This window comes from Orycteropus afer, unplaced genomic scaffold (assembly GCF_000298275.1).
Source record: "Orycteropus afer afer isolate SDZICR_OR568_19922 unplaced genomic scaffold, OryAfe1.0 scaffold00330, whole genome shotgun sequence".
Taxonomy (NCBI): domain Eukaryota; kingdom Metazoa; phylum Chordata; class Mammalia; order Tubulidentata; family Orycteropodidae; genus Orycteropus; species Orycteropus afer.
The window spans coordinates 1,776,130-1,801,909 of record NW_006921917.1 but is presented as its reverse complement, the minus strand read 5'-3'; the positions used below and the strand labels follow the sequence as shown (position 1 = coordinate 1,801,909).

At 41.4% G+C, this 25,780-nt stretch overlaps 1 protein-coding gene across 1 annotated transcript in view; it reads right to left on the bottom strand.

Annotated features, from left to right (window-relative positions):
- The window catches only part of USP43 (ubiquitin specific peptidase 43), a 107,828-nt gene that overhangs the window by 7,006 nt on the left and 75,042 nt on the right, over nt 1-25,780 (bottom strand). Inside the window, exons 12-13 of the mRNA XM_007952344.1 lie at nt 16,226-16,384; nt 14,591-14,755 (exon numbers count right to left, since the gene is read on the bottom strand). Coding sequence (XP_007950535.1) covers nt 14,591-14,755; nt 16,226-16,384 — 324 coding nt within the window. The remainder of the gene's footprint in view (nt 1-14,590; nt 14,756-16,225; nt 16,385-25,780) is intronic.

Sequence of the window (25,780 nt, the reverse complement as noted above, 5' to 3'; positions counted from 1 at the left end):
AAATCTAATCACTTCTGAACAGACACATACATAGACATATACAGACACACATATACACAGGGGAAGTCAGGTGTCACGGAAGGCTCCCCTATGAACCAAGGAACCAAGGAGTGCCCATGGCTCCCGACAAGGAAGGAGTGACACAGCAAAGACCCTGATTTGGACTCGTAGCCACCAGAGCTGTGAGAAAATAAATCTCTGTTCTTTAAAGCCAGAAATTTATTTTTGCGTTAGACAGTGGTGCTCCATGGAGAGGGCCCAAGGATTTCCAGATGCATAGCAGAGAGCCTGGAGAGAAGAAGGAAATGGGGACAAGGGGTCCCAGTGAGCACTGGCCATGTTAGCCAAGTTTCCCAGGAAGAGCTGAGTGGAGGGGGACGCAGAGCCCCTGAGCCACAGAGGGAATCTGAAAGCATATTGGACGCTCCTTGAGTATTTTACTTTTCAGCGTTTTCACGGATAATTTCTGGTATTTTTTTCTTTCCTCTCTTTTGGGTTACCAACAATAGACACGACATAATTGCACTCAAAATACTTGCAGTTTCCATTTGGATTGACCTTGTTGCTGCACCCTATCTCAGAAAAAAGTATTCTGGGGTCTGGGACGTGTGTGAGATTTGTCCTCTCCCACAGCCCCGGGAAGGCCAGAAAGGGAGGCTTTGTGTTAGGAGGACAAAGCTGTGACTTTTAGCCTTTCAAAACATGAGAACATTGTCTGCAGCCTGGCAGGGGTGAGGGGACTTGGCAGCCATCCTTTCTTCCTGGTATGAAAGGCCCTGCAGCGGCTGCAGTTGACACCAACAGCGGAGCTGCGCTTCCCGGCATCACACACGCCTGCGGAACCGTCTGTCCTCTTTCTCAAGACTGCAGTGAGAAAGCCCCTCTCTGCCTTCTTTCTCTTCTTTCATCTATTTATTGGGCTATAACACGATCTGAGAGTGAGCTTTGGATAAGCTGAGAAATAGCTGACGTAAACACAGACGGGAGAGAGAGCGCCCACCCCAATCAGAGCGGACTCTGCCTCAGGGTGACCCCTGTGTATCAGAGTGGGACTCTGCTCATAGGGTTTTCTTGAGTGTGATCTTTACAGGAGTAGAACGCCAGGCTGTGGCATCACGGGGTGGGTTTAAACTGCCAAGCTTTTGGTTAATAGTCAAGTGCAAAAAAGTTTGTACTATACAAAGATCTTACAGCAGAGCTGACTGTCTATAAAATCAACCAATAAATCAGCTACCTTTCAGTAGCACACTTCTTTGTCTGGATGTTCTTCCCTTGGGAAAGGACCTTGGAGATGCTGGGACCTAGAAACAGATGTACTGTTCAGGGTTCCCCAGTCTGATTCTCCAAGAGGAGTCTGTGGCCTTGCTCATGCCCAATTTGAACCAGGAAGGGCCTGGAGCCTGTAAATGGTTCACATTAAGAACATGGACAGCTAAGTTCTTCATGAAGGGTATGTAAACCCAGAGCATATGGAAAAAGCCCTCCTTGCATAGCTGGTGCTTCTGCATCTGGTGGGCATGGCCCCCATGCACAGCCCCACCCACACAGGGGCACCGGAACCAGTGGACACTGTCCTGAGAAATGCCACACCTGTTCCTGTCCTTGTAACCACCTTGGTTCCCCTGTGACCTTCTATCTTTCAGTAAAGAAATCAGGTATGTCCCTCTCTGAGACAGAGACAGCAGGACAAGGCTGAGGAGGAAAAGGATGGTCTGTTGTACTACTACCCTACAGGAGCTGAGACCACTGCTCCTTCCCTCACTCCCAAGAATCACCGCCACTAGAGAACACAGAGCAGAGCTCCAATGGACGAAACAGAAAAGTAACAACATAATAAGGGGTTTCTGTAGCCAGAGAATTAGAATAAACAGAACAAACTGAAGGGTCAAAGAAGAAATCAAAAGAGAAAGCAGAAAATACTTAAAAAAGAAAACAAACAGGGACCAGGTTTGCTGGTCCAATAGAGCCTGGTGGAACCACTGAGACTATGGCCCCTAGCTGCCCTTCAGGTCTGGAATTGAACCCACACCTGTGGTTTCCAGCCAAACAAAGTACAGGCATGGGAGTTAAACATTTACCTCAAGTAGACACACGCCCTGGAGAGAACAATCATGGGAGAAGGAAGGGTTGCTTATGCACAGGGAGATAGCTCAGGGTGCAGAAGAGTATGGACGGATGGACACTGGGAAGAGGTAACTATGGGGAGGAAGTGGGAGGGGAGCTGTTGCATTGTAAATTTTGGTCAATGACATGAGACAAAGTATATGTGAACTGCTGTATGAAAAGTGAATTTACTCTGTAAATCTTCACCCAAATCAAAATAAAATTTAAAACAAAACAAAACAAAACAAACACCCCAATGCCATAGAGTTGATTCCAAGTCATAGTGACTGTATAGGACATAGCAGAACTACCCCATAGGGTTTCCAAGGCTGTAGTTCTTTATGGAAGCAGATTGTCTCATCTTCTTCCCATGAAGCAGCTGGTGGGTTCAAACCGTTGACCTTTTGGTTAGCAGCTGAATGGCTTAACAACTGCATCACCAGAACTCCTTAGAAATACTTAGTTGAATGAAAAAGAAACACAACATATAAAAACTTAGAGGACACAGCCAAAGCAGTGTTCAGAGGGAAACTGATAGCTGTAAACACCTATATTAAAGAGTAAACAGAACAATCAAAACAAACTAGGGAGCTCTGGTGGCCTAGTGCCTAAGGTATCTGACTGCTAACCAGAAGGCTGGTGGTTCAAACCCACCAGCCACTCCTCTTGGAAGGAAGCATGGGTAATCTACTTCCGTAGTGATACTGCCTCTGAAACCCAAGGAGGGGTCGCTATGAGTAGGATCCGACTTGACAGCAGTGAGTTGGGTTGGCTTTTTTTTTTAAATGAAACAGAAGCACTGGAAAAAACAGACAACTTAAGAACTCCCAAGGAGATTCAAGCATAAGACAACAAAATGACAAAAAAATGTGACTTTCAAGTTTTAAAATAAAAAATGAACTGAAGGCTAGGTCACTATTGAGATGCAAATGAATGACCTGAAAGATAAAAAGAAACATTTCAGACCCTAGAACAAAATGACATAGAGATAAAAGTCTCCAGGGAAAAAGGAAAAGGTAGGATTACTTAGAGATCCAGGAGACCCATCAGACAAATGACAGAGATTTAGAAAGCAGGAGAAACAATTAAACTACTTGCCACCCCATCAGTTCTGACTCCTCGCGACCCCATGGGCATCAGAGTGGAGCTGTGCGTCACTGGGTTTGCAGCGGTTGTTTTTTGGAAGCAGACACCAGGCCTTTCTTCTGAGCTACCTCTGGATGGACTCAACCCCCCAGCCTTTTGGTTAGCAGCCAAGGGTGTTAACTGTTTGCACCATGCACAGACTCTAGGAAAGACAATAATTCAGCAAGAAATAAAAGAAATTTCCCTTACAAGAAAGACCTGAGTTGTAGAAAAAAAGGCCTCCCCAAGCTCTAGGTAGGGTTGATGAACAAAAGCACATCCCTGGACATATTCTATAGAATTCCTGAACTCTAAGGTCAAAGAGAGAATCTTTAAAGCTTCCAGGTAGAAAGAACAATCGACTGTCATGTGAAAAAGACCAGCCCTGGACTTCTTACCTGCAACCCTGAGGCCTAGTAGACCGTGGGAAAGTCTCTACAGATGCCTGGGAAAACAGAATGCCACTAAGCTGCCATTCACTCACGGGTGAAAGAAAATATTTGTGGCTATGCAAGGATTTATATACCTGAGGAAGAACTGTGATCAAACAGGAATGAATCAGAAGCAAGAACTCCAGACAGGAAGAACAACAACAATGAGCTGGGGCCCTGACAATTCCTGCAGGACAAGGACAGACAGACAGAGTATGAAATGTTGGTGCACTCGGGACAGAAGAAGTACTTCAAGGGGCATTCAAATCACAGTCTGGAACAGACAGTACTAATCCATCTCAGCAAAAGCCAAGACTTGGGCATGGGGGGGCGGCGTTCTGAAAAACGATCAGAGGGAAGAGGTGAAAGTTCAAGGGATATATTTTGTGGGGAAAGGCAGGGACAGAGTGATGACATGGACGTACAGTCTAGGTCTCATCTTATGGAAAGAGAGGAGCTGGTGGTGAGATAGAGCGCCTCAGGGGAAAGAGCCAGTTGCCATCCTGTCGATTCCGACTCCCGGCAGCCCATGAGTGTCAGAGCAGAACTCTGCTCCATAAGGTTTTCAGTGGCTGGCTTTTCAGAATAGATTGCCAGGCCTTTTTTCTGAGGCACCTCTGGGTGGATTGAAAACACAAATTTCCCATTAGCAGATGAGGACATTAATTGTGTGCTCTACCCAAGGACTCCTCAGGGCTGCTTATAACATATAACAGTTTAAAAAAATGTGTTTGACCATGAAAGAGAAAGTAACAACAGCAGAACTTCCAAATTAACAAGGAGGAATAAGGAGGAAAAAATAATAACACAAAGCTGGAAAAATAAGGAAAAGAGACGAAACAAGAAATACAATTTTTTTTTTAATGAAATCAAGTTTTGTAGATGTTACGTTAGATATGAATGGACTGAATTCTCTCATTATAAATCAAACACTAAGTTTTTTCATTTATTTAAAAACAAAACAAAACAACAAAATAACCAGCAGTACACTGTTTAACCAGAAATCATTTCAAACTAACTCAAAAACAAAGGCCCATAAAGCAAAAAACAAACAAACAAAAAAAACAAACAAAAAACCAAACGAAAAAACACCTCACTGCCATTGAGTTGAATCTCACTCATAGCAACCCCCATTGAGTTTGCAAGGCTATAAATCTTTGTGGAAGTAGACCAACACATCTTTCTTCCACGGAATGCCTGGTGAGTTTGAACCACTGACCTTTTGGTTAGCAGCCAAATGCCTTAACCACTACACCACCAGAACTCCTTATAAAGTGATAAAGAGACAGCTAAAGAACTAGGCAAATACAAACAAAAAAAGGGAAGGAGTGGAATTATTAATTTTGAACAAGATACATAGGTTAAAAACATTAAACAGATAAAGAGTAACATTATAATGATAAAAAGCACAGCTTAAACATCTAATCATCATAAACTTTGTCATTAAGAAAGCTGCCAACAATATAAACCAGAAATACTAAAATTCAAGGATTACTTGGTAAAAATACAGTTAACGAGGATGGATTTTATTATACCTCCTAATTCAAGCAGACTTAGATAAAGCAGATTTAAAAGCACAGGGAGACTGAACAAAATAATCAAGTAATTGAATTTAATAGCTATGATTTAAAACTCACATCCCTCAAATAGAGAACATATATTGTTTAACAAGGGCATAGAGCATTTGCCAAATAATAAACATGTACTTGATCACAAAGACAAAATCAATCAAGGAATAATTTTGTAAAACATACTCTTGAATCATAAGCTACAAAATTAGAAATAAAGAATAAAAAGGTAACCAAAAATATTAAATAACTGAAACTAAGAAATATGTTCCGAGATAACTTTTAGATCAAAGAAGAAATCAAAATCGAAATGACATAGTCTCTGGAAAGCACTGACAAAGAGAAAAACCAAATCAAGGAGGCACAATAAAAGCCACGGAGGTCATTTTCATCATCAGAGGCAGCTGTACTAAGTCAATGAAGCTTACGCCACAGGGCCCCTTATTTACAGGGGCCTCTAAGAAGGAGCTCTGGTGGTGCAGTGGTTAAAGCATTCAGCTGCGAACCAAAAGGTTGGAGGTTTGAACCCACCAGCTGCTCCATGGGAAAAAGATGAGGCAGTCTGCTTGTGTAAAGATTTACAGCCTCGGAAACCCTACGGGGCAGTTCTACCCTGTCCTGTAGGGTCACTATGAGTCAGAATTGACTCGATGGCAGCGAGTTTTGTATAGGTTTTTGGATTCTGAGAAGAAACCCATGGGCATGTTTGTATAAAAATTGCAAAATAAGGTATTTTTATATTTTATGTTTTTCCTTACAGAGCCCTCTGTCCCCTACCACTGCCAATTATATAAGCTATAGTAAGGGGAGGGAGGAGAGAACCCACCAACAAGGCAGGAAGCTGCCAGAAGCCAGGGCCAAATCTGGAACAAGTAGGGGGAAGGCCAGGGATTGCTTGGAGAAGTTTGGAACAGCTAAGGGAGACGAACTTGTCTGTCAGTTTGTCCTACTGTGGTGGCTTGCATGTTGCTGTGAGGCTGGAGGCTGTACCACTGGTGTTTCAAATGCCAGCAGCGTTGCCCATGGTGGGCAGGTTTCAGCAGAGCTTCCAGACTGAGACAGAGTAGGAAGAAGGAAGAGACCATCCACTTCTCAAAGAACTGGCCAGGGGAAACCTGATGAATAGCAAAGAAACACTGATATATTACTACACAACTTTATGAATAGCCCAGGAAACACTGTCCAATACAGTCCTGGAAGATGAGCCCCTCAAGTCAGAAGGCTCTCAAAATATGACTGGGTAAGAGCTGCCTCATCAGAGCAGAACCAAGCTTAATCATATGCATAGAGTTAAGTTTTTGGGACTTCCATTTGCTGATGTGGCACGACTCAAACTAAGGAGAAACAGCTGCAAACATCCATTAATACTCAGAACATGGAATGTACGAAGTATGAATCTAGGAAAATTGGAAGTTGTCAAAAATGAAATGGAACACATAAAGATTGATATCCTAGGCATTAGTGAGCTAAAATGGACCAGTTTTGGCCATTTTGAATCAGACAGCCATGTGATCTACTATGCCGGGAATGATAGATTGAAGAGGAGTGGCATGGCATTCATCGTCACGAAGAATATTTCAAGATCTGTCCTGAAGTACAATGCTATCAGTGATAGGATGATGTCCACACTCCTACAAGGAAAGCTAGTTAATACTATTATTCAAATTTACTCATCAACCACCAAAGCCAAAGATGAGGAAATTGAAGATTTTTACAACTTCTGCAGTCTGAAACTGACCAAACATGCAATCAAGATGTGCTGGTTATCATTGATGATTGGAACGCAAAAGTTGGAAACAAAGAAGAATCACCAGTAGTTGGAAAATATGGTCTTGGTGTTAGAAATACCGCTGGAGATTGCATGATAAAATTTTGCAAGACCAACAATTTATTCATTGCAAATACATTTTTTCAACAACACAAATGTTGGCTACACACGTTTATATGTATAACCAGATGGAGTACACAGGAATCAGACTGACTACATCTGTGGCAAGAGGCAACAGATAAGCTCAATATCTTCCGTCAAAACAAGGTCGGGAGCTGACTGTGGAACAGACCACTCATATGCAAGTTTAAGTTTAAGTTGAAGACAATTAAAACAAGTCCACGAGAGTTAAAATATGACCTTGATTATAACCCTCCTGAATTTAGACACCATCTGAAGAATACATTCAATGTACTGAACACCAATGATCGAAAACCAGAGGAATTGTGGGATGACATCAAGAACATCATCCATGAAGAAAGCAAAAGGTTGTTAAAAAGACAGGAAAGGAAGCAAAGACCAAAATGGATGTCAGAAGAGACTCTGAAACTTGTCCTTGAATGAAGAGTAGCTAAAGCAAATGGAAGAAACGACAAGATAAAAGAGCTGAACAGAAGATTTCAAAGAGCAGCTCGAGAAGACAGTCAATTATTCTAATGAAATGTGCAGAGACCTGGAGTTGGATAACCAAAAGGGAAGAACATGCTCAGCATTTCTCAAGCTGAAAGAACTGAAGAAAAAATTTAAGCCTTGGGATGCAATATTGAAAAATTCTATGGGCAAAACATTGAATGATGCAGGAAACATCAAAAGAAGATGGAAGGAATGCACAGAGTCACTGTACCAAAAAGAACTGGTCGATCTTCATCCATTTCAGGAGGTGCCATATGTCAGGAACCAATAGTATTGAAGGAAGAAGTCGAAGCTGAACTGAAGGAAGTGGTAAAAAAAACAAGGCTCCAGGAACTGACAGAATACCCATTGAGATGTTTCAACAAACATATGCCCCACTGGAGGCACTCACTCGGCTATGCCAGGAGATTTGGAAAACAGCTATGTGGCCAAATGACTGGAAGAGATCCATATTTATATCCACTCCAAAAAAAGGTGATCTCACAGAATGTGGAAATTATCAAACAATATCATTAATATCACACACAAGTAAAATCTTACCAAAGATAATTAAAAAACGGTTGCAGCTGTATATTGACAAGGGAACTTCCAGAAATGCAAGCAGCATTCAGAAGAGCACTTGGAATGAGGAATATCATTGCTGATGTCAGATGGATCTTGGCTCAAAGCAAAGAATACCAGAAAGATGTTTACTCGTGTTTTATTGACTATGCAAAACCATTTGATTGTGTGGATCATAACAAATTGTGGATAATATTGAGAAGAATGGGAATTCTAGAACACTTAATTGTACTCGTGAGGAGTACATGGACCAGGAGGCTGTCATTCAAACAGAACAAGGGGGTATTGCATGGTTTAAACTCAAGAAGGGAGTGCATCAGGGTTGTATCCTTTCACCATACTTATTCAATTTCTGCACTGAGCAAATAATCCAAGAAGCTGGACTATATGAAGAAGAATGTGGCATCAGGGTTGGAGGAAGAATCATTAACAACCTGCAATGACACAGCTTTACTTGCTGAGAGTGAGGATGACTTGAAACACTGATGAAGACTGAAGAATACAGTATGCAGTATGGATTACACCTCAACAGAAAGAAAACAAAAACCCTCACAACTGGACCAATAAGTAGCATCATGATAAATGGAGAAAAGATTGAAGTTGTCAAAGACTTCATATTATTTGGTTCTCCAAGCAACACCAATAGAAGCAGTAGTCAAGAATCAGACGACGTATGGCACTGGGCAAATCGGCTGCAAAGGACCTCTTTCAAGTGCTGAAGAGCAAAGATGTATGTCTTCTTGAGGACTAAGGTGCGCCTGACATAAGCCATGGTATTTTCAATCACCTCATATTCATGTGAGAGCTGGACAATGAATAAGGAAGACAAAGAAGAGTTGATGTTTTTGAGTTGTGGTATTAGAGAAGAATGCTGAAAATACCATGGACTGCTAAAAGAACTAACAGGTCTGTCCTGGAAGAAGCACATCCGGAATGCTCCCTGGAAGTGAGAATGGCCAGACTTCGTCTCACCTACTTTGGTCATGTTGTCAGGAGGGACCATTCCCTGGAGAAGGATATCATGCTTGGTAAGGTGGAGGGTCAGCAAAAAAGGGGAAGGCCCTCAACAAAATGCATTGACACAGTGGCTGTAACGATGGCCTCAGGTATAGCTGGGATCATGGAGCTGGCACAGGACTGGGCACTGTTTCGTTCTGCTGTACTTAGGGTCGCTATGAGTCAGAGACGACTCGATGGCGTCTAACAACCACAAATAGTCACCAAGTCCCTGTGTGGTACAATGGTTAACTGATTTAGCTTCTAATAGAAAGGGTGGAGGTTTGAGTCCACTGGGGTGGTGTCTAGGAAGAAAGGTCTGATGATCTCCTTTGGAAAACCAGCCACTGAAAACCCTGTAGAGCACAGTTCCTCTCTGACACACGAGGCCACCAAGAGTCAGAGACAACCCAATGGAAACTCCTTTACTAAATATTCCCCACAAAACTGGGACTCACCCATTTCAGTTTAAAATGTGTCCATTATTACTATACCCTGTCATAGCCAGAGCTACCAACAGGATAGAGTTCTCAATCGCTAGGAAAGGACATCATGGCTGGTAAATGAGAAATTCAGCAAAAATGGAGGAAACCCTCAAAGAAGTGAATTGACGTGACAGCCACCGGAATGGACTCAAACGTACAAATGCTTGTGAAGGTGGTGCAGGATCAGGTAACATTTCATTCTGTTTATACATAAAGTCACCAGGGGTTGGAGCTGACTCAATGGCAACCAACAACCAATGTCAGTAGCTTCTCTCCCCCCTGCAAACTCCTAATAAACGTGACAACCCAAAACACTCTCTCACATATTTCCAAACCCATGGAAGTGAGGGCAAGAGGTAGCACCAACCATTGCTGAAAACCAAAGTTCTAGATTTTGATTTCCCCAAGTTTAGTAATAGCAAGAAAAGAAGGTTGGGTTTTCCAACTATTTCAGAGCTTCTCAAACAGGTTTCTAAACCTTTGTCAAGAGGCAGAAAGCTCCCTTTAGAAGCCAGGCTATTGTAGTGTCTGAAGGGGAGAAACTCTAAGTTGGAATTTAAGTCTAAGAGTCTCAGAGCCAGGAATGGTACTGAGGTGAATTTTTAGCCCTGCCACATTGGTGGCTCAGTGATAGAATTCTCGCCTACACAAGAGGCCCGGGTTCGAGTCCCAGGCAATGTACTTCATGACCAGTCACTGCCATCTGTCAGCGGAGGCTTCTGTGTTGCCGTGACGCTGAACAGGTTTCGGTGCAGCTTCCAGACTACAGAGGAGTTAGAAACAAAGGCCTGGTGATCTTCCAAAGTTCAGCCTCCATAAACCCTAAGGATCATAACTATCAGATCCACAACTGATCATGGGGATATGACAGAACCAGAGAGCGTTCCGTTCCATTCTGCATGAGGTCACCAGGTGATGGGGCTGACACGACAGCAGCTAACATTTCCAGTAGGTGAGCTTATGGTTGGTGACTGCTGAGTTCCGTTTTCTCTTTCATACAAATAAAAGGACCAGATGTGGAGATCCTGGATAGAGTGGGAGGAAAAACATGGAACAAAATCCAAAAACTCAATAATGACCAGAATTACTGGTCTCACTCATAGCAACCCCCGTTGGGTTTCCAAGGCTGTAAATCTTTTACATTAGCAGACTCTTCCATGGAGCAGTTGGTGGGTTTGAACCATTGACCTTTTGGTTAGCAGCCAAATGCCCTACCCACTGTACCTTATGAAAATATGAGGGGAAAAGAAATGCCTAGACAAGATGAGTCACAACATAATGCATTAAAAAGTAAATCTGCACAGAAATGTATTCTAAGGAAATCAGACATATAGCCAAGATGGCCATATACAGATACATTTTGTCTAAGAGTAAGACATTGTGAGGCACAATGCCAAACACTGAGGGATGAGTTAACCAATGACCTTATATACCAGAGAGCTGAATTAAATATTAATCTAAAACCACCTGTAGCTTTAACATTCTTTCATATTTATTCACTAACAAATATGTAGCAAAAATCTGGTAGACACCAGTCACTGTGTTGGGTGCTTTGATATGATGGTGATATAAAATAATAATAATAATAAAAAAAAGCAGCCAGTATCCTAGTAATTCCACTCTAGTTCTACACTCAACAGAAATGCAGACACAAACACAATGAAAGACATGCAAAATTAAGCTCATAGCAGTAATGTCTGATAGTGCCAAACTGGAAACAACCTCAACACCAAACCACAATAGAATAAATAAACAGAAAGTGAAATGTTCTTACAATGTGGAAGCTTTTATGGTGCAATCCCCCAACGTGGAGGTACCGTGGAGGGACATGTAAAGGAACACGGAAGGCAGACACTGCAGAGAGAACCCACTGAGTGTGCTCTACACCCAGGATTTTCAGAAAACCTCTAAATGACTCAAGAATTTGTAAATTCCATCGTAATTCAAGAAATTGCCCCGATGGCCAAGTCAACTTCTCCAGGTCAGACCACCCATGACCTTGATGGTAAATTCCATCCCATCAGTGAACCCAAGAAAAGTCGGAAGTGGGTTCCCCACCCCTTTGCTCTTTCTTTTACAAATCTGGTTTTTTTTTTTTAATTGACAACAGTGAACAGTCAAAAGCCCCTCTCCCTCATATATGTACTATACAGTGCAGAGAACTCGGTCTCTGAGCTATCTCTTTGATGAATGGGATAAAATGGAAGAACTATTACTGTAGACAATATATATAAGTCTCACAAATACAATGTTGAGCAAAAGAAGCCCAACAAAAAGAATGCATATGGTATGATTCCCTTTATAAAATGTTCTAAAACAGGCAAAACAAATTTATGGCATTAGAAGTCAAAATAATACTTACTCTGGGAAGAAGTGAAATAGTAACAATTGGGGCAGAGGCAGATTTCTGGACCTTTCTCTTTCTTTTCTGGGTGATAGTTACATGAGTTCGTTTACTTTATAATTCATCGGATGTACACTTGTGTGGTAGTTAAGTTGTGTGTCAACTTGGTTTTGAGTGGCTGGGCAGCTGGATGTAGTATTCTCCATAATGACACTGGTAATCAGCTCCAAGGTGGGATCTACTGGAGCAGTTGAGCAGGTGCCTTAGGGATGCGGTCTGCTTCCGGTGTATAGGGAGAGGTTTGAGAAATGTCTCTGTGCTTTTTGGCACGCTTAGACCCTGCATGTAGCCAAATTGTTCAGCAGCCTGCCATGTTGTCTGCTGATGTTGGGACTATTAATGGACTTAAATTAGTGGCCTGCCATGTTGCTTGATAATTTTGGGACTATGCCATTTTACTTGCCAATCTTAGGTTTGTCAGCCTCAGCAGCCAGCAGCTGTCTGAGTTAAGAAACGCCTCCAGCTCCAGTGGGCCAGGGGCAAGAGGTAGAGCTGAAGCCCAAGGTCAAGGGGCTTCCACCCAGCCCCTAAAGCAGGCACTCTGAACTTGGACTTTTAGCCTCCTAAACTGTAAGAGAATAAATCTCTGTGAAAACCACCTATTTGTGGTATTTTCTGTTAGAGCAGCACTGGAGAACCAAAACAACTTGTGATTAGTGTACTGACTGTATATATACTATACTTTAATAATAAAAAAAGTTTATTTAAAAAACTAAACCAGGAGCTAACAGGAAACAAGAGAATTAAGAGTACTTAGAATGAGTTACAATCTTCTGATTGAAGGAGTAGAGGCTAAAGACACACATACACACCCCCCCAACACATGCACACATCACACACACACATACACGCTTCATACCCAACACATCACACACACAAACACTACACACATATACATCACACACATACATCAAACACCACAAATACACCATATATACTACACACATACATATCATATACATACACACCCTAACATCCCACAGCCCCACACATGCATACACACCCCACTCCCCACATACAAACCACAGGCATGCGCGTGCACACACACACACACACACACACAACACACACTGTTCTGACTTAGGGACTTTGTTTCTATGCTTATCCCCGTCCCCTCCTGCATTTTCATCTCTCTCCCTCTAGATGGGATCATCTGAACATAATGTGCTTTACCAGTTCCTGTTTAGTAAAGAGAAACAAACACACACTGCTGTCAGTCCCCACTCCTTTGCAGCTGCTAACCTTTTAATTAACATATTTGGTGGCTTTTACACCCAGAGTCACTTCCTCAACCCCAGTATCTTCTTCATCTATTGCAGCTGGGCTCCTAACCCCTCCCATGTACTACGGATAATCTTGGCCAAGCACTGGGGACCTTCTTGCTGGCCAGATTGATGGTCACCTTCCTGTCCTCATCTAACTCAGCCCCTGGGCGGTATTTCACACAATTGACCACATCTGGAACCATGTTCTTCTTGCATCTGTGAATCACGTAACAGCCTCCTAACTGGCTCTCTCACTTCCACTCTTGCCCCCCCACGATGTATTCTCCACTCAGCACCAAAGAAGATGTTTTAAAAATATAAGATCCCATCCCTTCCCTGCTCAAAATCCTCCAATAGCTATCCACTGCACTTAAAATAAAATTCATGCTTTCACTCATGACATATCTATCCAAAACGTACGGCATGATCTGGCCCGTCTGCTTCCATCACCCTCCTCCTTGCTCCCTCTGCTCTGGCCACGACTGTAGTTTTCTTCTGCTTCTCACACACATGCCATCCTTACTCCTACCTCAGGACTGTCACTGTCCAGAGTTCCTCTGTCTGGAACGTACTTTCCACACTTCAACACGACGCATTCTCTTCCTCACTGAGAACAGTTTCTGCTCAAATGCCACCTATTCAGAAAGGTCTTCCTAACCCCCCTATTGAACAGGGCCCTCTGTACCCCTTCTCCCTCTCATCCCCAGTTCAATGTCTTCTTCCCCTGATTATTTACCACTTAGTCCCTAGTGCTGCTTTCAGTCCTATCACTCTATTAGTTTGCTTGTTTACATTTTATCTTCCCCATTAGAATGTAAGAAAAACAGAGGAAGAATGCACCCGTGACTGAAGGGCAGTGGATGGGGTAGGAGGTAGGGGTAGGAGGAGGCAGCACAGGTTTGGTCATATTTGAGAGGTGAATAAATCTCTTCTCTGGTGGCGGAGCAGTTAAAGCCTTCAGTTGCCAACCAAAAGGTCGGCAGTTTGAATCCACTAGGAGAAAGATGAGGCAGTTTGCTTCTGTAAATGCTTACAGCCTTGCAAACCCTACAGGGCAGTTCTGCTCTGTCCTAAAGGGTTCCTATGAGGCAGAATCAACTCGATGACAGTCGTTCCCCTCTCCCCCCCAAATAATTGATCCTTTACACTCAAGGCTATAAAATACAAAGATTTTTGTAAACATGAGACATAATGGCCTTGGTAGAAAATGAAAATAAATTCAGTAATTTTAGTCAACATGGTAAAACATACCCTTCTCCTGATGGAAGAAGCTGTTTGTGAAGACAGGGGAGTCGGGCATGGGGGGCAGAGAGGGGCAGGGGGTGGAGCTCCGGGACAAGCAGCTGCCCCCTGTGCTGCCATGGCTGCTCCCAAGCCTCATGAGCCAGTGATCAGAGAGGGAGGAGCTTGTGGAACCTGCAGAGAAACACAGACAGGGAAGGCTGGACCCAACTCCATTGCTTCATGGTCTGAGAGGAGCTTTTCAAGGCCATGCCTGCCCGTTCCCCCCCAGCTCTGAGCAGTGGGACAGAAAGAACCACAGCAGAATTCCATAAACAACAGGTGTACCTGTGATGAACAAAACCGCCGGGCGGTGCAAATGATTAACACGCTCAGCTGCTGAGCCAAAGGTTAGACGTTCCAGTCCACCCAGACGCACCTCAGAACAAACGCGTGGCAACCTGCTTCCAAGAACTCAGCCACTGAAAATCCTACAGAGCACAATTCTACTTTGACACACATGGGCTGTCGCCATGAGTTAGAGTTGACGCCACAGTAACAGGTATAACTTGTGACTGACTGCTCATGTGACCAAGCTTAAAAATGGAGGGAAGGCATTTGGGCACAGAAGGGAAAGTATGTTGATGAGTCCTGAAATGCTTTTCATGAAATTATTTGTTACCAACAATAAATACAGTATATTATCTATTTTCCTTTCAACATTTATCTTCTACAAAAGCAAGCTAGACTTTGCATTAGCTTTCCTTCAGACTTGCTAGAGAATCTTGGTTTCATTTTACTATTTTCCAAAAATTTGGAGGGAGAAAAACCTAAGTAGTAAAAAAAAGAGAATGTTCTCTCATCCCAAAGATAAGAGTGGCTGGTTTCCAGAGTGAAATAAGTCACATAATAAGGTCAAGTTGGACTTTTTTTTTTTTCCACTAGACTTCCAGCCAAGGTTTAATATCATATTCCAATAAAAGCATCATTGGAATGTGGTCAAGCAGCTACAAACTAAAACCAAACCCACTGCCATTGAGTCGATTCCAGCTCATAGCAACCCCAGTTGGGTTTCCGAGGTGGTAAATCTTTACAGAAGTAGATTGCCCCATCTTCCTTCTGCAGAATGGCTGGTGGGTTTGAACTGTCAGCCTTCTGGTTAGTAGTCAAGTGCCTCAGGCACTATGCTACCAGAGCTCCTTCATGTTTGACTGTGCTCCATAGGGTTTTCAATAGCTAATTTTTCAGTAGATTGCCAGGTCTTTCTTCTGAGGCACCTGAGTGAACCTGAACCACCAACCTTCTGGCTGGCAGTTGTGCCTGTTAACTGTTTGTACCACCCAGGACTCCTAGGTTCATACTGCATAAATTTAATTAAATCTGACTTCCCATGTCTAAGACTGGGAATACAGAATTCCCTACTGCCAAGTGTCATCTGCCCCAGGTATGAACAATTATTCTTTTTCTTTTGGATTTCAATATGTCTACCCCACATCCTTATAAACAGGATACTAGTCTGTGGCACTCAGATCTCTATAGCAACAACCAGGCTTCCACTTTCTGATCCTTCCCTATCTCTCCTCCTTCATGTTTGACTGAGCATCGTCCCAATTCTGAATGTGATTTCCCAGTGCTCTCTCTTCTGAAACAAGCAGCAGCACCCACCTCTCATGGAGCTGCTGGCCGACCAGGGAGGGATGCTGTTCCGCTTTTGATAAAAGAGAATGTAAGCCCCTCGGGTATTGACCTCATCCTCTCGAAGTGGCTCCACTGTGCTGTCGTCATAACTGTACCACTGGCCATCCAGAGAGTTCCGGCAGTAGGCTGCAAAGGCCCAAACCCCAAGTCTTAATTATCGGAGCCCCAAAAGGCAGGAAGACATTTCCCAGTGGCATAGACAGAAGCTGGACCTGCTTGTAATGGAATGAGAAAAATCAGCCCATTTGTGGCCATAAATGAATTTTGTAGAATTAGAAATGATCAGTAAGTTGCACTCCCAGATTCTCACTGATACACTGATAATATACCACCTTATTCTATTGTTATTTTAAATTAAATCCTTATTTTGCAGCTCTTGCTCAGGCAAAATCTCCAATAATAGGGAATGCCAAGTTATTTAGCCAGAAATAATGTCAACATTCCCATTTCTTCTGAGAAACTTCCAAATGCATGTCTCTGATTAAGTATGTAATCAAGTAGATCACAGTACACTTAAAATATTATGAAGTGTTTTTAAAATGGTGGAATCATCTATGTTATTCTAGAACAGAATAGACCAGGGTATGTCAAATGTAGTAAGATTAACTACTCTTGAACTTTTGTTTAGTCTATATATATATGTATGTGTGTGTATTGAGGTAGTCCTTGACTGTGTGTTGTGTGTGTATGCATATGCATGCGTGCACATCTTATCATTTGTAATATGTGCTACATAAAATCTTGCAGCATAAATTGCTGATGGTATCATTCTCAGATGTTCACTCACAGATGCTCAATGTTATGATATACAACCAACTTAAAATGGAGCCATTGGAACAGAACCTCATCATAAATTGAGGACTATCTGTGTATGTTTATCTATATAAACTCACACACACACACACACACACACACAAAAATGGATGTACATTCTGGGTCATGATGTAGCACAGTGAGTCAAGATATTTAGTCAACTTTTTTAGGTAGGTGGCACCATAATGTTAATTGACTTCATTTAAAGTATTTTAAATTTATTTATGATGTGTTAAATAGGAGAAACATTAAAAACAAAAATATATCTATGGTATGATAACAGTTATGAAAACTACATGGCACATGGAAGCTACTAATTGGTGAAGGCCGACAGTGTGAAAAGCCACTGACAGCTGTTAGGTTTAATCATAAACATCCCCTAAGGCAGGTACATGTTGCAGAATGACTGCCTGGTACCTACATGAACAAGATAGTAGTAGAGAGAGCTGCTAGACATGGAAGAGCCACTTGCGTTACAGAAAATTCAGTTACATTTCATACACCCTAGAGGTTGAAGTCTGAGATCCACACCTACTACATTCGCATCTGCAGATTCTGCCCTGGACTGCAAAGGATAAATCCTGATGGCCTGGATTGTTTTAAGAAGGCACCATGCAGCTACCTCTCTTGGTTAACACACACTCCCCTTCAGCATAGGCTCTGGTCTACCTGAGGTCCTACCAATGGCTAAAGGCAAACCTCAGAGTTCCCAACTTCTGGTCCATGAGGGAGTAGAAAAGACCAGAATCAGGAGCTGTGGAAGAACTGGACAATCACACAGCAGCCCGAACCAGCTGCCTATGGAGTGAGACCTGCTGTTGTCTCACTGGCCCAGCATCATTCCATCCTCCAAACACCTCATGCCCACTCGTGTGGTCCCTGCCTGGTACTACATTCCTCCTTTCTCTCTCCATGGATGTCTGTACTCTCTTCCATTGGCAGGGACTATGTCCAAACCTCTCAGAATCCTAAGGACCTGTCTCCACTACAATCTACACAATAGTTATATTCAGTTACTATTTGCTGCTGCAGTTCTCATGCAGCCTTTCCATTATCATTTCACTGCATGGGTGGAAAAGAAACAAGGAGTAACATAATGGAGAAAAACAGCCAGTCATCATGCTTTATCTGGGGTTAAAAGAATAATTAGGAACAATTGAGAGCACTGCTCAACTATGGGGTTCTGTCCTTCCACTAGTCAACTGCTCTAAAGTGCCCCAGAGGGATTAAACTTACCCCACAGAATAATTAGAATAAACCACCACCCATCCGTCAGTCTGTGGGACTGTGGTGGCCTGCCTGTGCCTATGATGCCGGAAACTCTGCCAATGATTTTTCAAACACCAGCCGGGTCACCATAGTGGACAGGTTTCAGCAGTTTCCCAACTAAGATAGACCAGGAAGAAAGGCCGGGGATCTACTTCTAAATTAAGCCACAATGAAAACCCTACACAAACAAAATATGCACGAACTGTTGCATGTACAATGAATCTGCTTTGTAAAATTTCACACAAGTTACCATAAAAAGTTTAAAAAATGAAGAAAAAAGAAAACCCTATGGTATAAGATGAACAACTGCACCAGGAAGATGCATTCCTTAGAACAATCAACCATGGGAGATCAGAAGGGCAGCATTTGCACAGGGAGAAAACTAGGCAGGCAGGAATGTGTAGGCAAGAAGGACACAGGGAAAAGGTCACCATACGGAGGAGGTGGGAAGAGAGCTGCTACCTTGTGGGGATTACAATCACTATCACAAAATAAAATATGTGTGAACTGTTCAATGTAAAACAAATCTGCTTTGTAAAATTTCACCTGAATCTATTAAAAAACAAAACAAAAACCTATGGATGCTCTGGTGGTACAGTGCCTAAAGCATTTGACTGCTAACCAGAAGGTTGGCAGTTCAAACTCACCACCCTCCATGGAAAGAAGATGTGGCAATCTCTTTCCGTAAAGATTTACCACCTCGGAAACCCAATGGGAGTTGCTATGAGTCAGACTCAACTCGATGGCAGTGAGTTTTTGGTCTCATGGATCACTACAGAATATTCCCATATAGAGCTAGAAGATGAGAGCCCTAAGTTGGAAGGTAACAATGGACTCAAGCATGCGGGCAATCATGAAGTAAGCAGGACACCAGACTGTGGCACATGGGGTCACCAAGAATGAGAGCCAACTCAGTGGCAACTAACAAGAACAACATAAAATAAAACATATAAAATCTGATAAGTAAGTCTCCTTGCACTGAATCATGGATGACAATAAATGTTATTCTCTCAGCTCCAACAAATAAAATCTAAAATTTGAGCTGGGAGATTGGAAGATGGCATTGTACCTATAGCCCAAACGTTTGTTCCCTCTAGCATCTTAATTCCTGAAAAACTAGGTGCAGCAGTTTGAAGCAGGTATTCTGGGGCTTGAACAACTCATTAAGTTAGAGAAGGCCAGATTTAGTGGAGAAGGAGAAAAAAAAAGCAGAGTAAACAGCCAGGAAAAGGTCTTTGCCTATTTTGAACCGTGGGTCTGCGAGTGACAATGTCATCATTGGTAGCCATCCTAAGAAGACTCAAAATAAAACCCCAGAACCAGTGGTAATTATGGAAATGCAGAAAGTAGGGACTCACTAGTGGTTCTTTTTTTTTTTTTCTTTTCTTCCTCTTTTTTTCTCCTTCTCCCCGGCCTCACCCAATAGAAGAACCACATTAAGTCACTACAATACCTGCTTGTCCCAACTCTAAATCTCCTTCATGACAAACAGAGACCTGCATCCATATTCCCTATAGTGATTACATCAACACAAAGAAAACTGCAGAGCAACCCAACACTCCTGAATTAATAACCAAAAAAGTAAAATATACCTTGAAAATATATTTAAATATAAAATCAAGGTGAAACAAATCAATACATAGATAACAGTTAAAGACAACAACCTCAAAATTTCTAGGAAACAAGAGGCAACCTAAACAAACAAACAAAAAAAACCAAACAGGACAAGACAATAGAAATAAAACCCTAGAATAAAAATTCATTTACATGGAGGGAGAAGAGGAAATAGAATTATCCAAGAAGGAATTTAGAAGATATGTTTATAGAACTCTACAAGAGCTCAAGGAAACCATAAACAGAACCAAGGAGAACACAGACAATAACCTGGAAGAATTCAGGAAGGCCATTCAAGAACAAAATAACAAGATTAATACACAAACAGAACTCATACAAAAACAGTTAGAAATCCAGAAGATAGGCACTAAAATTATAGAGTTACACAACACAGTTACACAACACAGTGGAAGCACAGAAGAATAGACTAGAACTGACTGAAGAACGAATTTCCAACTATAAGATAAATCCCTTGACACCAGCCAGTATGAAGAAAAGTCAGAACAAATATTTAAGAGAAATGAAGAGAACCTAAGAATTATATTGGATGACATGAAAAGAAACAACATACACCTCATTGGAATACCAGAACAAGAAGAGGCAAAAAAAAAACAAAAACAACAACAACAAAAAAAACCCCAAAAAAACAACCAAAAAATTGACTGAGAAAATTGTAGAAGACTTGCTAACAGAAAATTTCCCCTATAACATGAAGAAAGAAAAGATATTTGTCCAAGCTCAATGAACCCCATACAAGATAGAGCCTGGGAGAAAGTCACCAAGACATATCATAACCAAACTCTCCAAAACCAAAGACAAAGAAAGAATCTTGCAAGCAACCCAGGAAAAAAGAAACGTCACCTACAATGGACAAACAATTAGACTCAGTTCTGATTACTCAGCAGAAACCATGCAGGCAATAGGATGGCATATATAAAACACTGAATGAAGGAAAAGAACTTCCAACCAAGAATTCTATGTCCAGCCAAATTGTCCATCAAATATGAGGGTTAAATCAAGACATTCTCAGACAAACAGAAATTAAGAGATTTTGTGAAAACCAGACCAACCATATAAAAAATGCATAAGGAAGTCCTTCCAATAGAGAACCCACAACAGAAAACAACAAATTAAAATCAGGACATGAGACATCAACACTAAATCCAAATCAGAAACAGATACTCAAAATAAGCTCATAAAACACTGTATACAAAGAAAGAAGGGAGCCAATCTGCAGACGAAACCAGCAACAAAGCAAATAGAGGGAAAAAAGTTCCAAGTACAAAACTTCCAAATAAAGAGGAAGACGGGACAATGTCCTTACAGAACAGACTGTTCCAAAATTGCTCCAAGGTAACCACAGAAAAAATTAACAATCCCCCTAAGTAAATCCAGAAAGAATGAAAACATACAGGCTTAGTAAACACAAGACCAACAATAAAGAAGAAAAGAAAGGAAACACTTGATAACAAAATGAACTCAGCACAGGAAAGTATTTGGACCGAGGAAATCTTCAACAACATGACAAAAACACAACAGAATGACAGCAATCAATTCATGCCTATGGCTAATTACACTCAATATGAATGGACTAAATGAACCAGTCAAAAGAGTGGTAGATTAGATAAGAAAAGAGCACACATCGATATGCTGCCTACAAGAGACCCACCTTAGACACAAAGATAAAAACAAATGAAAAGTTAAGGGGTGTAAAAAAATATGCAAAGCCAATGGTAACCAAAAAAGATCAGGAGTGGCAACATTAATTTTTGATAAAATAGACTTCAAGTGAAAAACAGCACAAGGGACAAAGAAGGACACTATATGATACTGAAAGGATCAACTGACCAAGAAGACATTACCATAATAAGTATCCACATACCCAATGAAAGTGCACCAAAATACACAAAGCAAATATTAACTGAATTGAAAGGGAAAATAGACAACTCTACAATACTAGTAGGAGACTTTAACACACCACTTTCAAGGAAAAAAACTCCACAAAGATACAGAAGAACTCAACAACACAATCAACCAACTCGACCTCACAGACATATACAGAGCACTCCACCCAACAAAAGCACAATTCACACTCTTCTCCAGGCACATGGATCATTCTCCAGAATAGATCATATGTTAGGACATAAAACAAGCCTCAATAAATTAAAAAACATTGAAATACTACAAAGCATCTTCTCAGATCACAATGCTATTAGAAATTAATAATAGGAAGATCAAGGAAAAAAACATCAAACGTGGAAGTTGAATAATACACTACCCCAAAACTAGAAGAAACAAAGTGTGAAATTAAAAAATCCCTAGACACAAACAAGAATGAAGATATAGCTGACCAAAACCTATGGGACACAGCAAAAGCAGTACTCAATAGGTCAATCTATAGTAATAAATGCACACATCAAAAAAGAAGAAAGAAACAAAATCAACACTCTAACTCAACAACTCCAACAATTAGAAAAAGAGCAACAAAAGAAAGCGACAGTATCCAGAAGTAAGGAAATAATAAAGATCAGAGCAAAAATAAATGAAACAGGAAAAAAAAAAAAAAAACAAGAGAAAAATCAACAAAGCAAGAAGCTGGTTCTTTGAAAGATTAACGAAATTGACAAACTGTTGGCAAATCTAACAAAAGGAAGACAAGATGCAAATAATAAGAATAATAAATGAAAAGGGTAACATCACCAACTGAAATAAAAGAGATATTGATAGAATATTATGAAGAATTGTACTCCAACAGATTCGAGAAGCTAGAAGAGAGAGACAAGTTTCTAGAAAGCTATCTGTTTGTGGACGGCATGCTCCTGTACATAGAAAAGCCAAGAGACTCAGCAAAAAAACTACTGGAACTAATAGAGAGGTTCAGCAAAGTGGCAGGATACAAGGTCAACATACAAAAATCAGTTGGATTCCTCTATATCAACAAAGAGGCCTCTGAAAAAGAATAAGGGAAACAATAACATTTACAATAGCCACCAAAAAGATAAAATATCTAGGAATAAATCTTATCAGAGACACAAAAGACCTATAAAAAACAAACTATAAAACACTATTATAAGAAACTATAAGGGATCTACGTAAATGGAAGAACCTGCCTTATTCATGGATTTGTTGTTGTTATTGTTATGTGCTGTTGAGTTGGACCCGACTCATAGCAACCCCTCCTTGGGTTTCCGAGGCAGTATCACTATGGAAGTAGATTGCCCCATCTTCCTTCCAAGGAAGTGGCTGGTGGGTTTGAACTGCCAGCCTTCTGGTTAGCAGTCAAGTGTCTTAGGCACTTGACTGAATATTGTGAAAATATCAATAGTACCCAAAGCAATCTACACATTTAATGCAATCCTGATCCAGATACCATCAACATTTTTTAAGGATATGGAAAAACTACTAACTTCATAATGGAAAGAAAAGAGACCTTGGACAAGAAGAGCACTACTGAAGAAGAAGAACAAAGTGGGAGGTCTCACACTCTCAGATCTCAAAATCTACTATACAGCCACAGTAGTCAAAACAGTGTGGTATTGGTACAATGATAGACAGATAGACCAATGGAATAGAATCGAAAACCCAGAAATAGACCTATCCATCTATAGACAGCTGATCTTTGACAAAGGACCAAAACCCATTAAATGGGTTAGAGATAGCCTCTTTTAACAAATGGTTCTGGCAAAATTGAATCTCCACTTGCAGAAAAATGAAACAAGACCCATACCTCACCCTATACACAAAAACAAACTCAAGTTGGATCAAAGACTTAAATGTAAAACCCCAAACTATAAAGCTCATCAAAGGGGTAAATCTAGGGGCCCTAATTTACAGCATAAATAGACTATCAAACATAACCCAGAATGCACAGGAAGTGGAAGAGAAGCTAGATGACTGGGACCTTTTAAAAATTAAATTTTTATATGTGTCAAAAGGCTTCTCTAAAAGGGTAAAAAGAGACCCTACAGATTGGGAGAAAATTTTTACCTATGACATATCTGACAAAGGACTTATCTCCAAAATGTATAGAAAACTTCAACACCTCAATGCCAAAAAGACAATCCAATTTAAAAACGGGCAAGGGACAGGAACAGACACTTCACTAAAGACGGTTTGCTGGTAGCCAACAAACACATGAGGAATTGCTCACGATCATTAGCCATTAGAGAAAAGCAAATCAAAACAATGATGAGATATCATCTCACCCCAGCAATAATAGCAAAGTTCATCAGGACAGAAAATAACAAATGCTGGTGAGGTTGAGGAGAGATTGGAACTCTCATACTGGTGGGATGGTAAAATGGTACAACCATTGTGGAAAATGGTATGGCTTTTCCTTAAAAAACTGAAAACAGAAATACCATTTGAAGCAGCAATTCCATTACTAGGAATATATCTTAAAGAGGTGAGAGGCAGGACACGAACAGACATATGTATGTGCATGTTTACCGCAACACAATTCATTATAGCAAAGAGATGGAAACAACCTAAATGCCCATCAACAGATGAATGGATAACCAAATTATGGCACATTCACACAATGGAATACTATGCAAAGAACAATGAAGAATACGTGAATCATCTCACAGTGTGGATAAACCTGGAGGATATTATGCTGAGTGAAATAAGTCAACTGCAGAAGGAAAAATATTATATGAGCCCATTACTGTAAAAAGTCAAGGAAGGGTTTGCTTAGGGAAGGGAACTCACTTTGTAGGTTACCAGGGATGGGAGGGAAGAGGCGGGGAACATTTCAGACTAGTTAGGGGCCACATGCTGAGTTGGGTAAGGAGAGGGATGGTATGAAGAGTCTGTGATCAGCATGATGACATTGGGAAAAGGGAGGACACCAAATTGTGCTCATAAGATATAGATGATAGGCTAATACCAGTATATCCACAATACTGCATTACCATTAACACCAAATACCAGGTGTGGTAATTAAAGTTGTATGTCAACTTGGCTGGGCCTGGTTGAGTGACTGGGAAACTAGTGGTAGTTATTCCCCATGATGAACCTGGTAATCAACTCTATGGTGGGATCTACCATAAGCAGCTACTCAGCTGCTTTAGGGATGTGGATTGCTTCCTGTATGTAAGAAACAGCTTTGGGAATGGTCTCTAGCTTATGGCACACTTGAACCCTGAATATAGCCATGTCCTTGTTCAGCAGCCTGCCATGCTCTGCCGACCTTGGGACGTTCAATGGACTTGAATTAATAGCCTGCTGTGTGGTTTGGTAACATTGGGACTGCCTTTTTACTTGTCACCCTTGGGCTTGTCGGTCTCAGCAGCCAGTAGCTGTCTGAGTGAAGAAAAGCTTCAGTGGGCCGGGAGCAGGAGGCAGAGCTGAAGCCCAAGGTTGAGGGGCTTTCACCCAGCCCCTAGGGCATGGCACTTTGAACTTGAACTTAAAGCCTCCAAACTATAAGAGAATAAACTCCTGTTTGTTCAAGCATCCCATTTGTGGTATATTTCTGTCAGAGTGGCAGTAGGTAACTAAAACACCAGGCTACAGATAAATACATAGACAACTGAGAAGATCAGATGGGGGGTGGTGAACAGGAATATACTCTAGACCAATGATAGATTCAGCTGGGGATAATCTTGTACAGATACTAGTGATACAAAATAACTACAATCATTATAGATGTAACAGAAGACAGACCTGAAGCAATCCCTCAGAGACAGCCAGACAGACACCATGGGAGAGACAATCACAAGATCTGCCGACTCAGGACATAGTACTGGGGTATACCAGGCTCCATTGGCACAACATAATGTACAAAAATCTTGTTCCACAATCTACTTTGTGAGTAGCAACTGG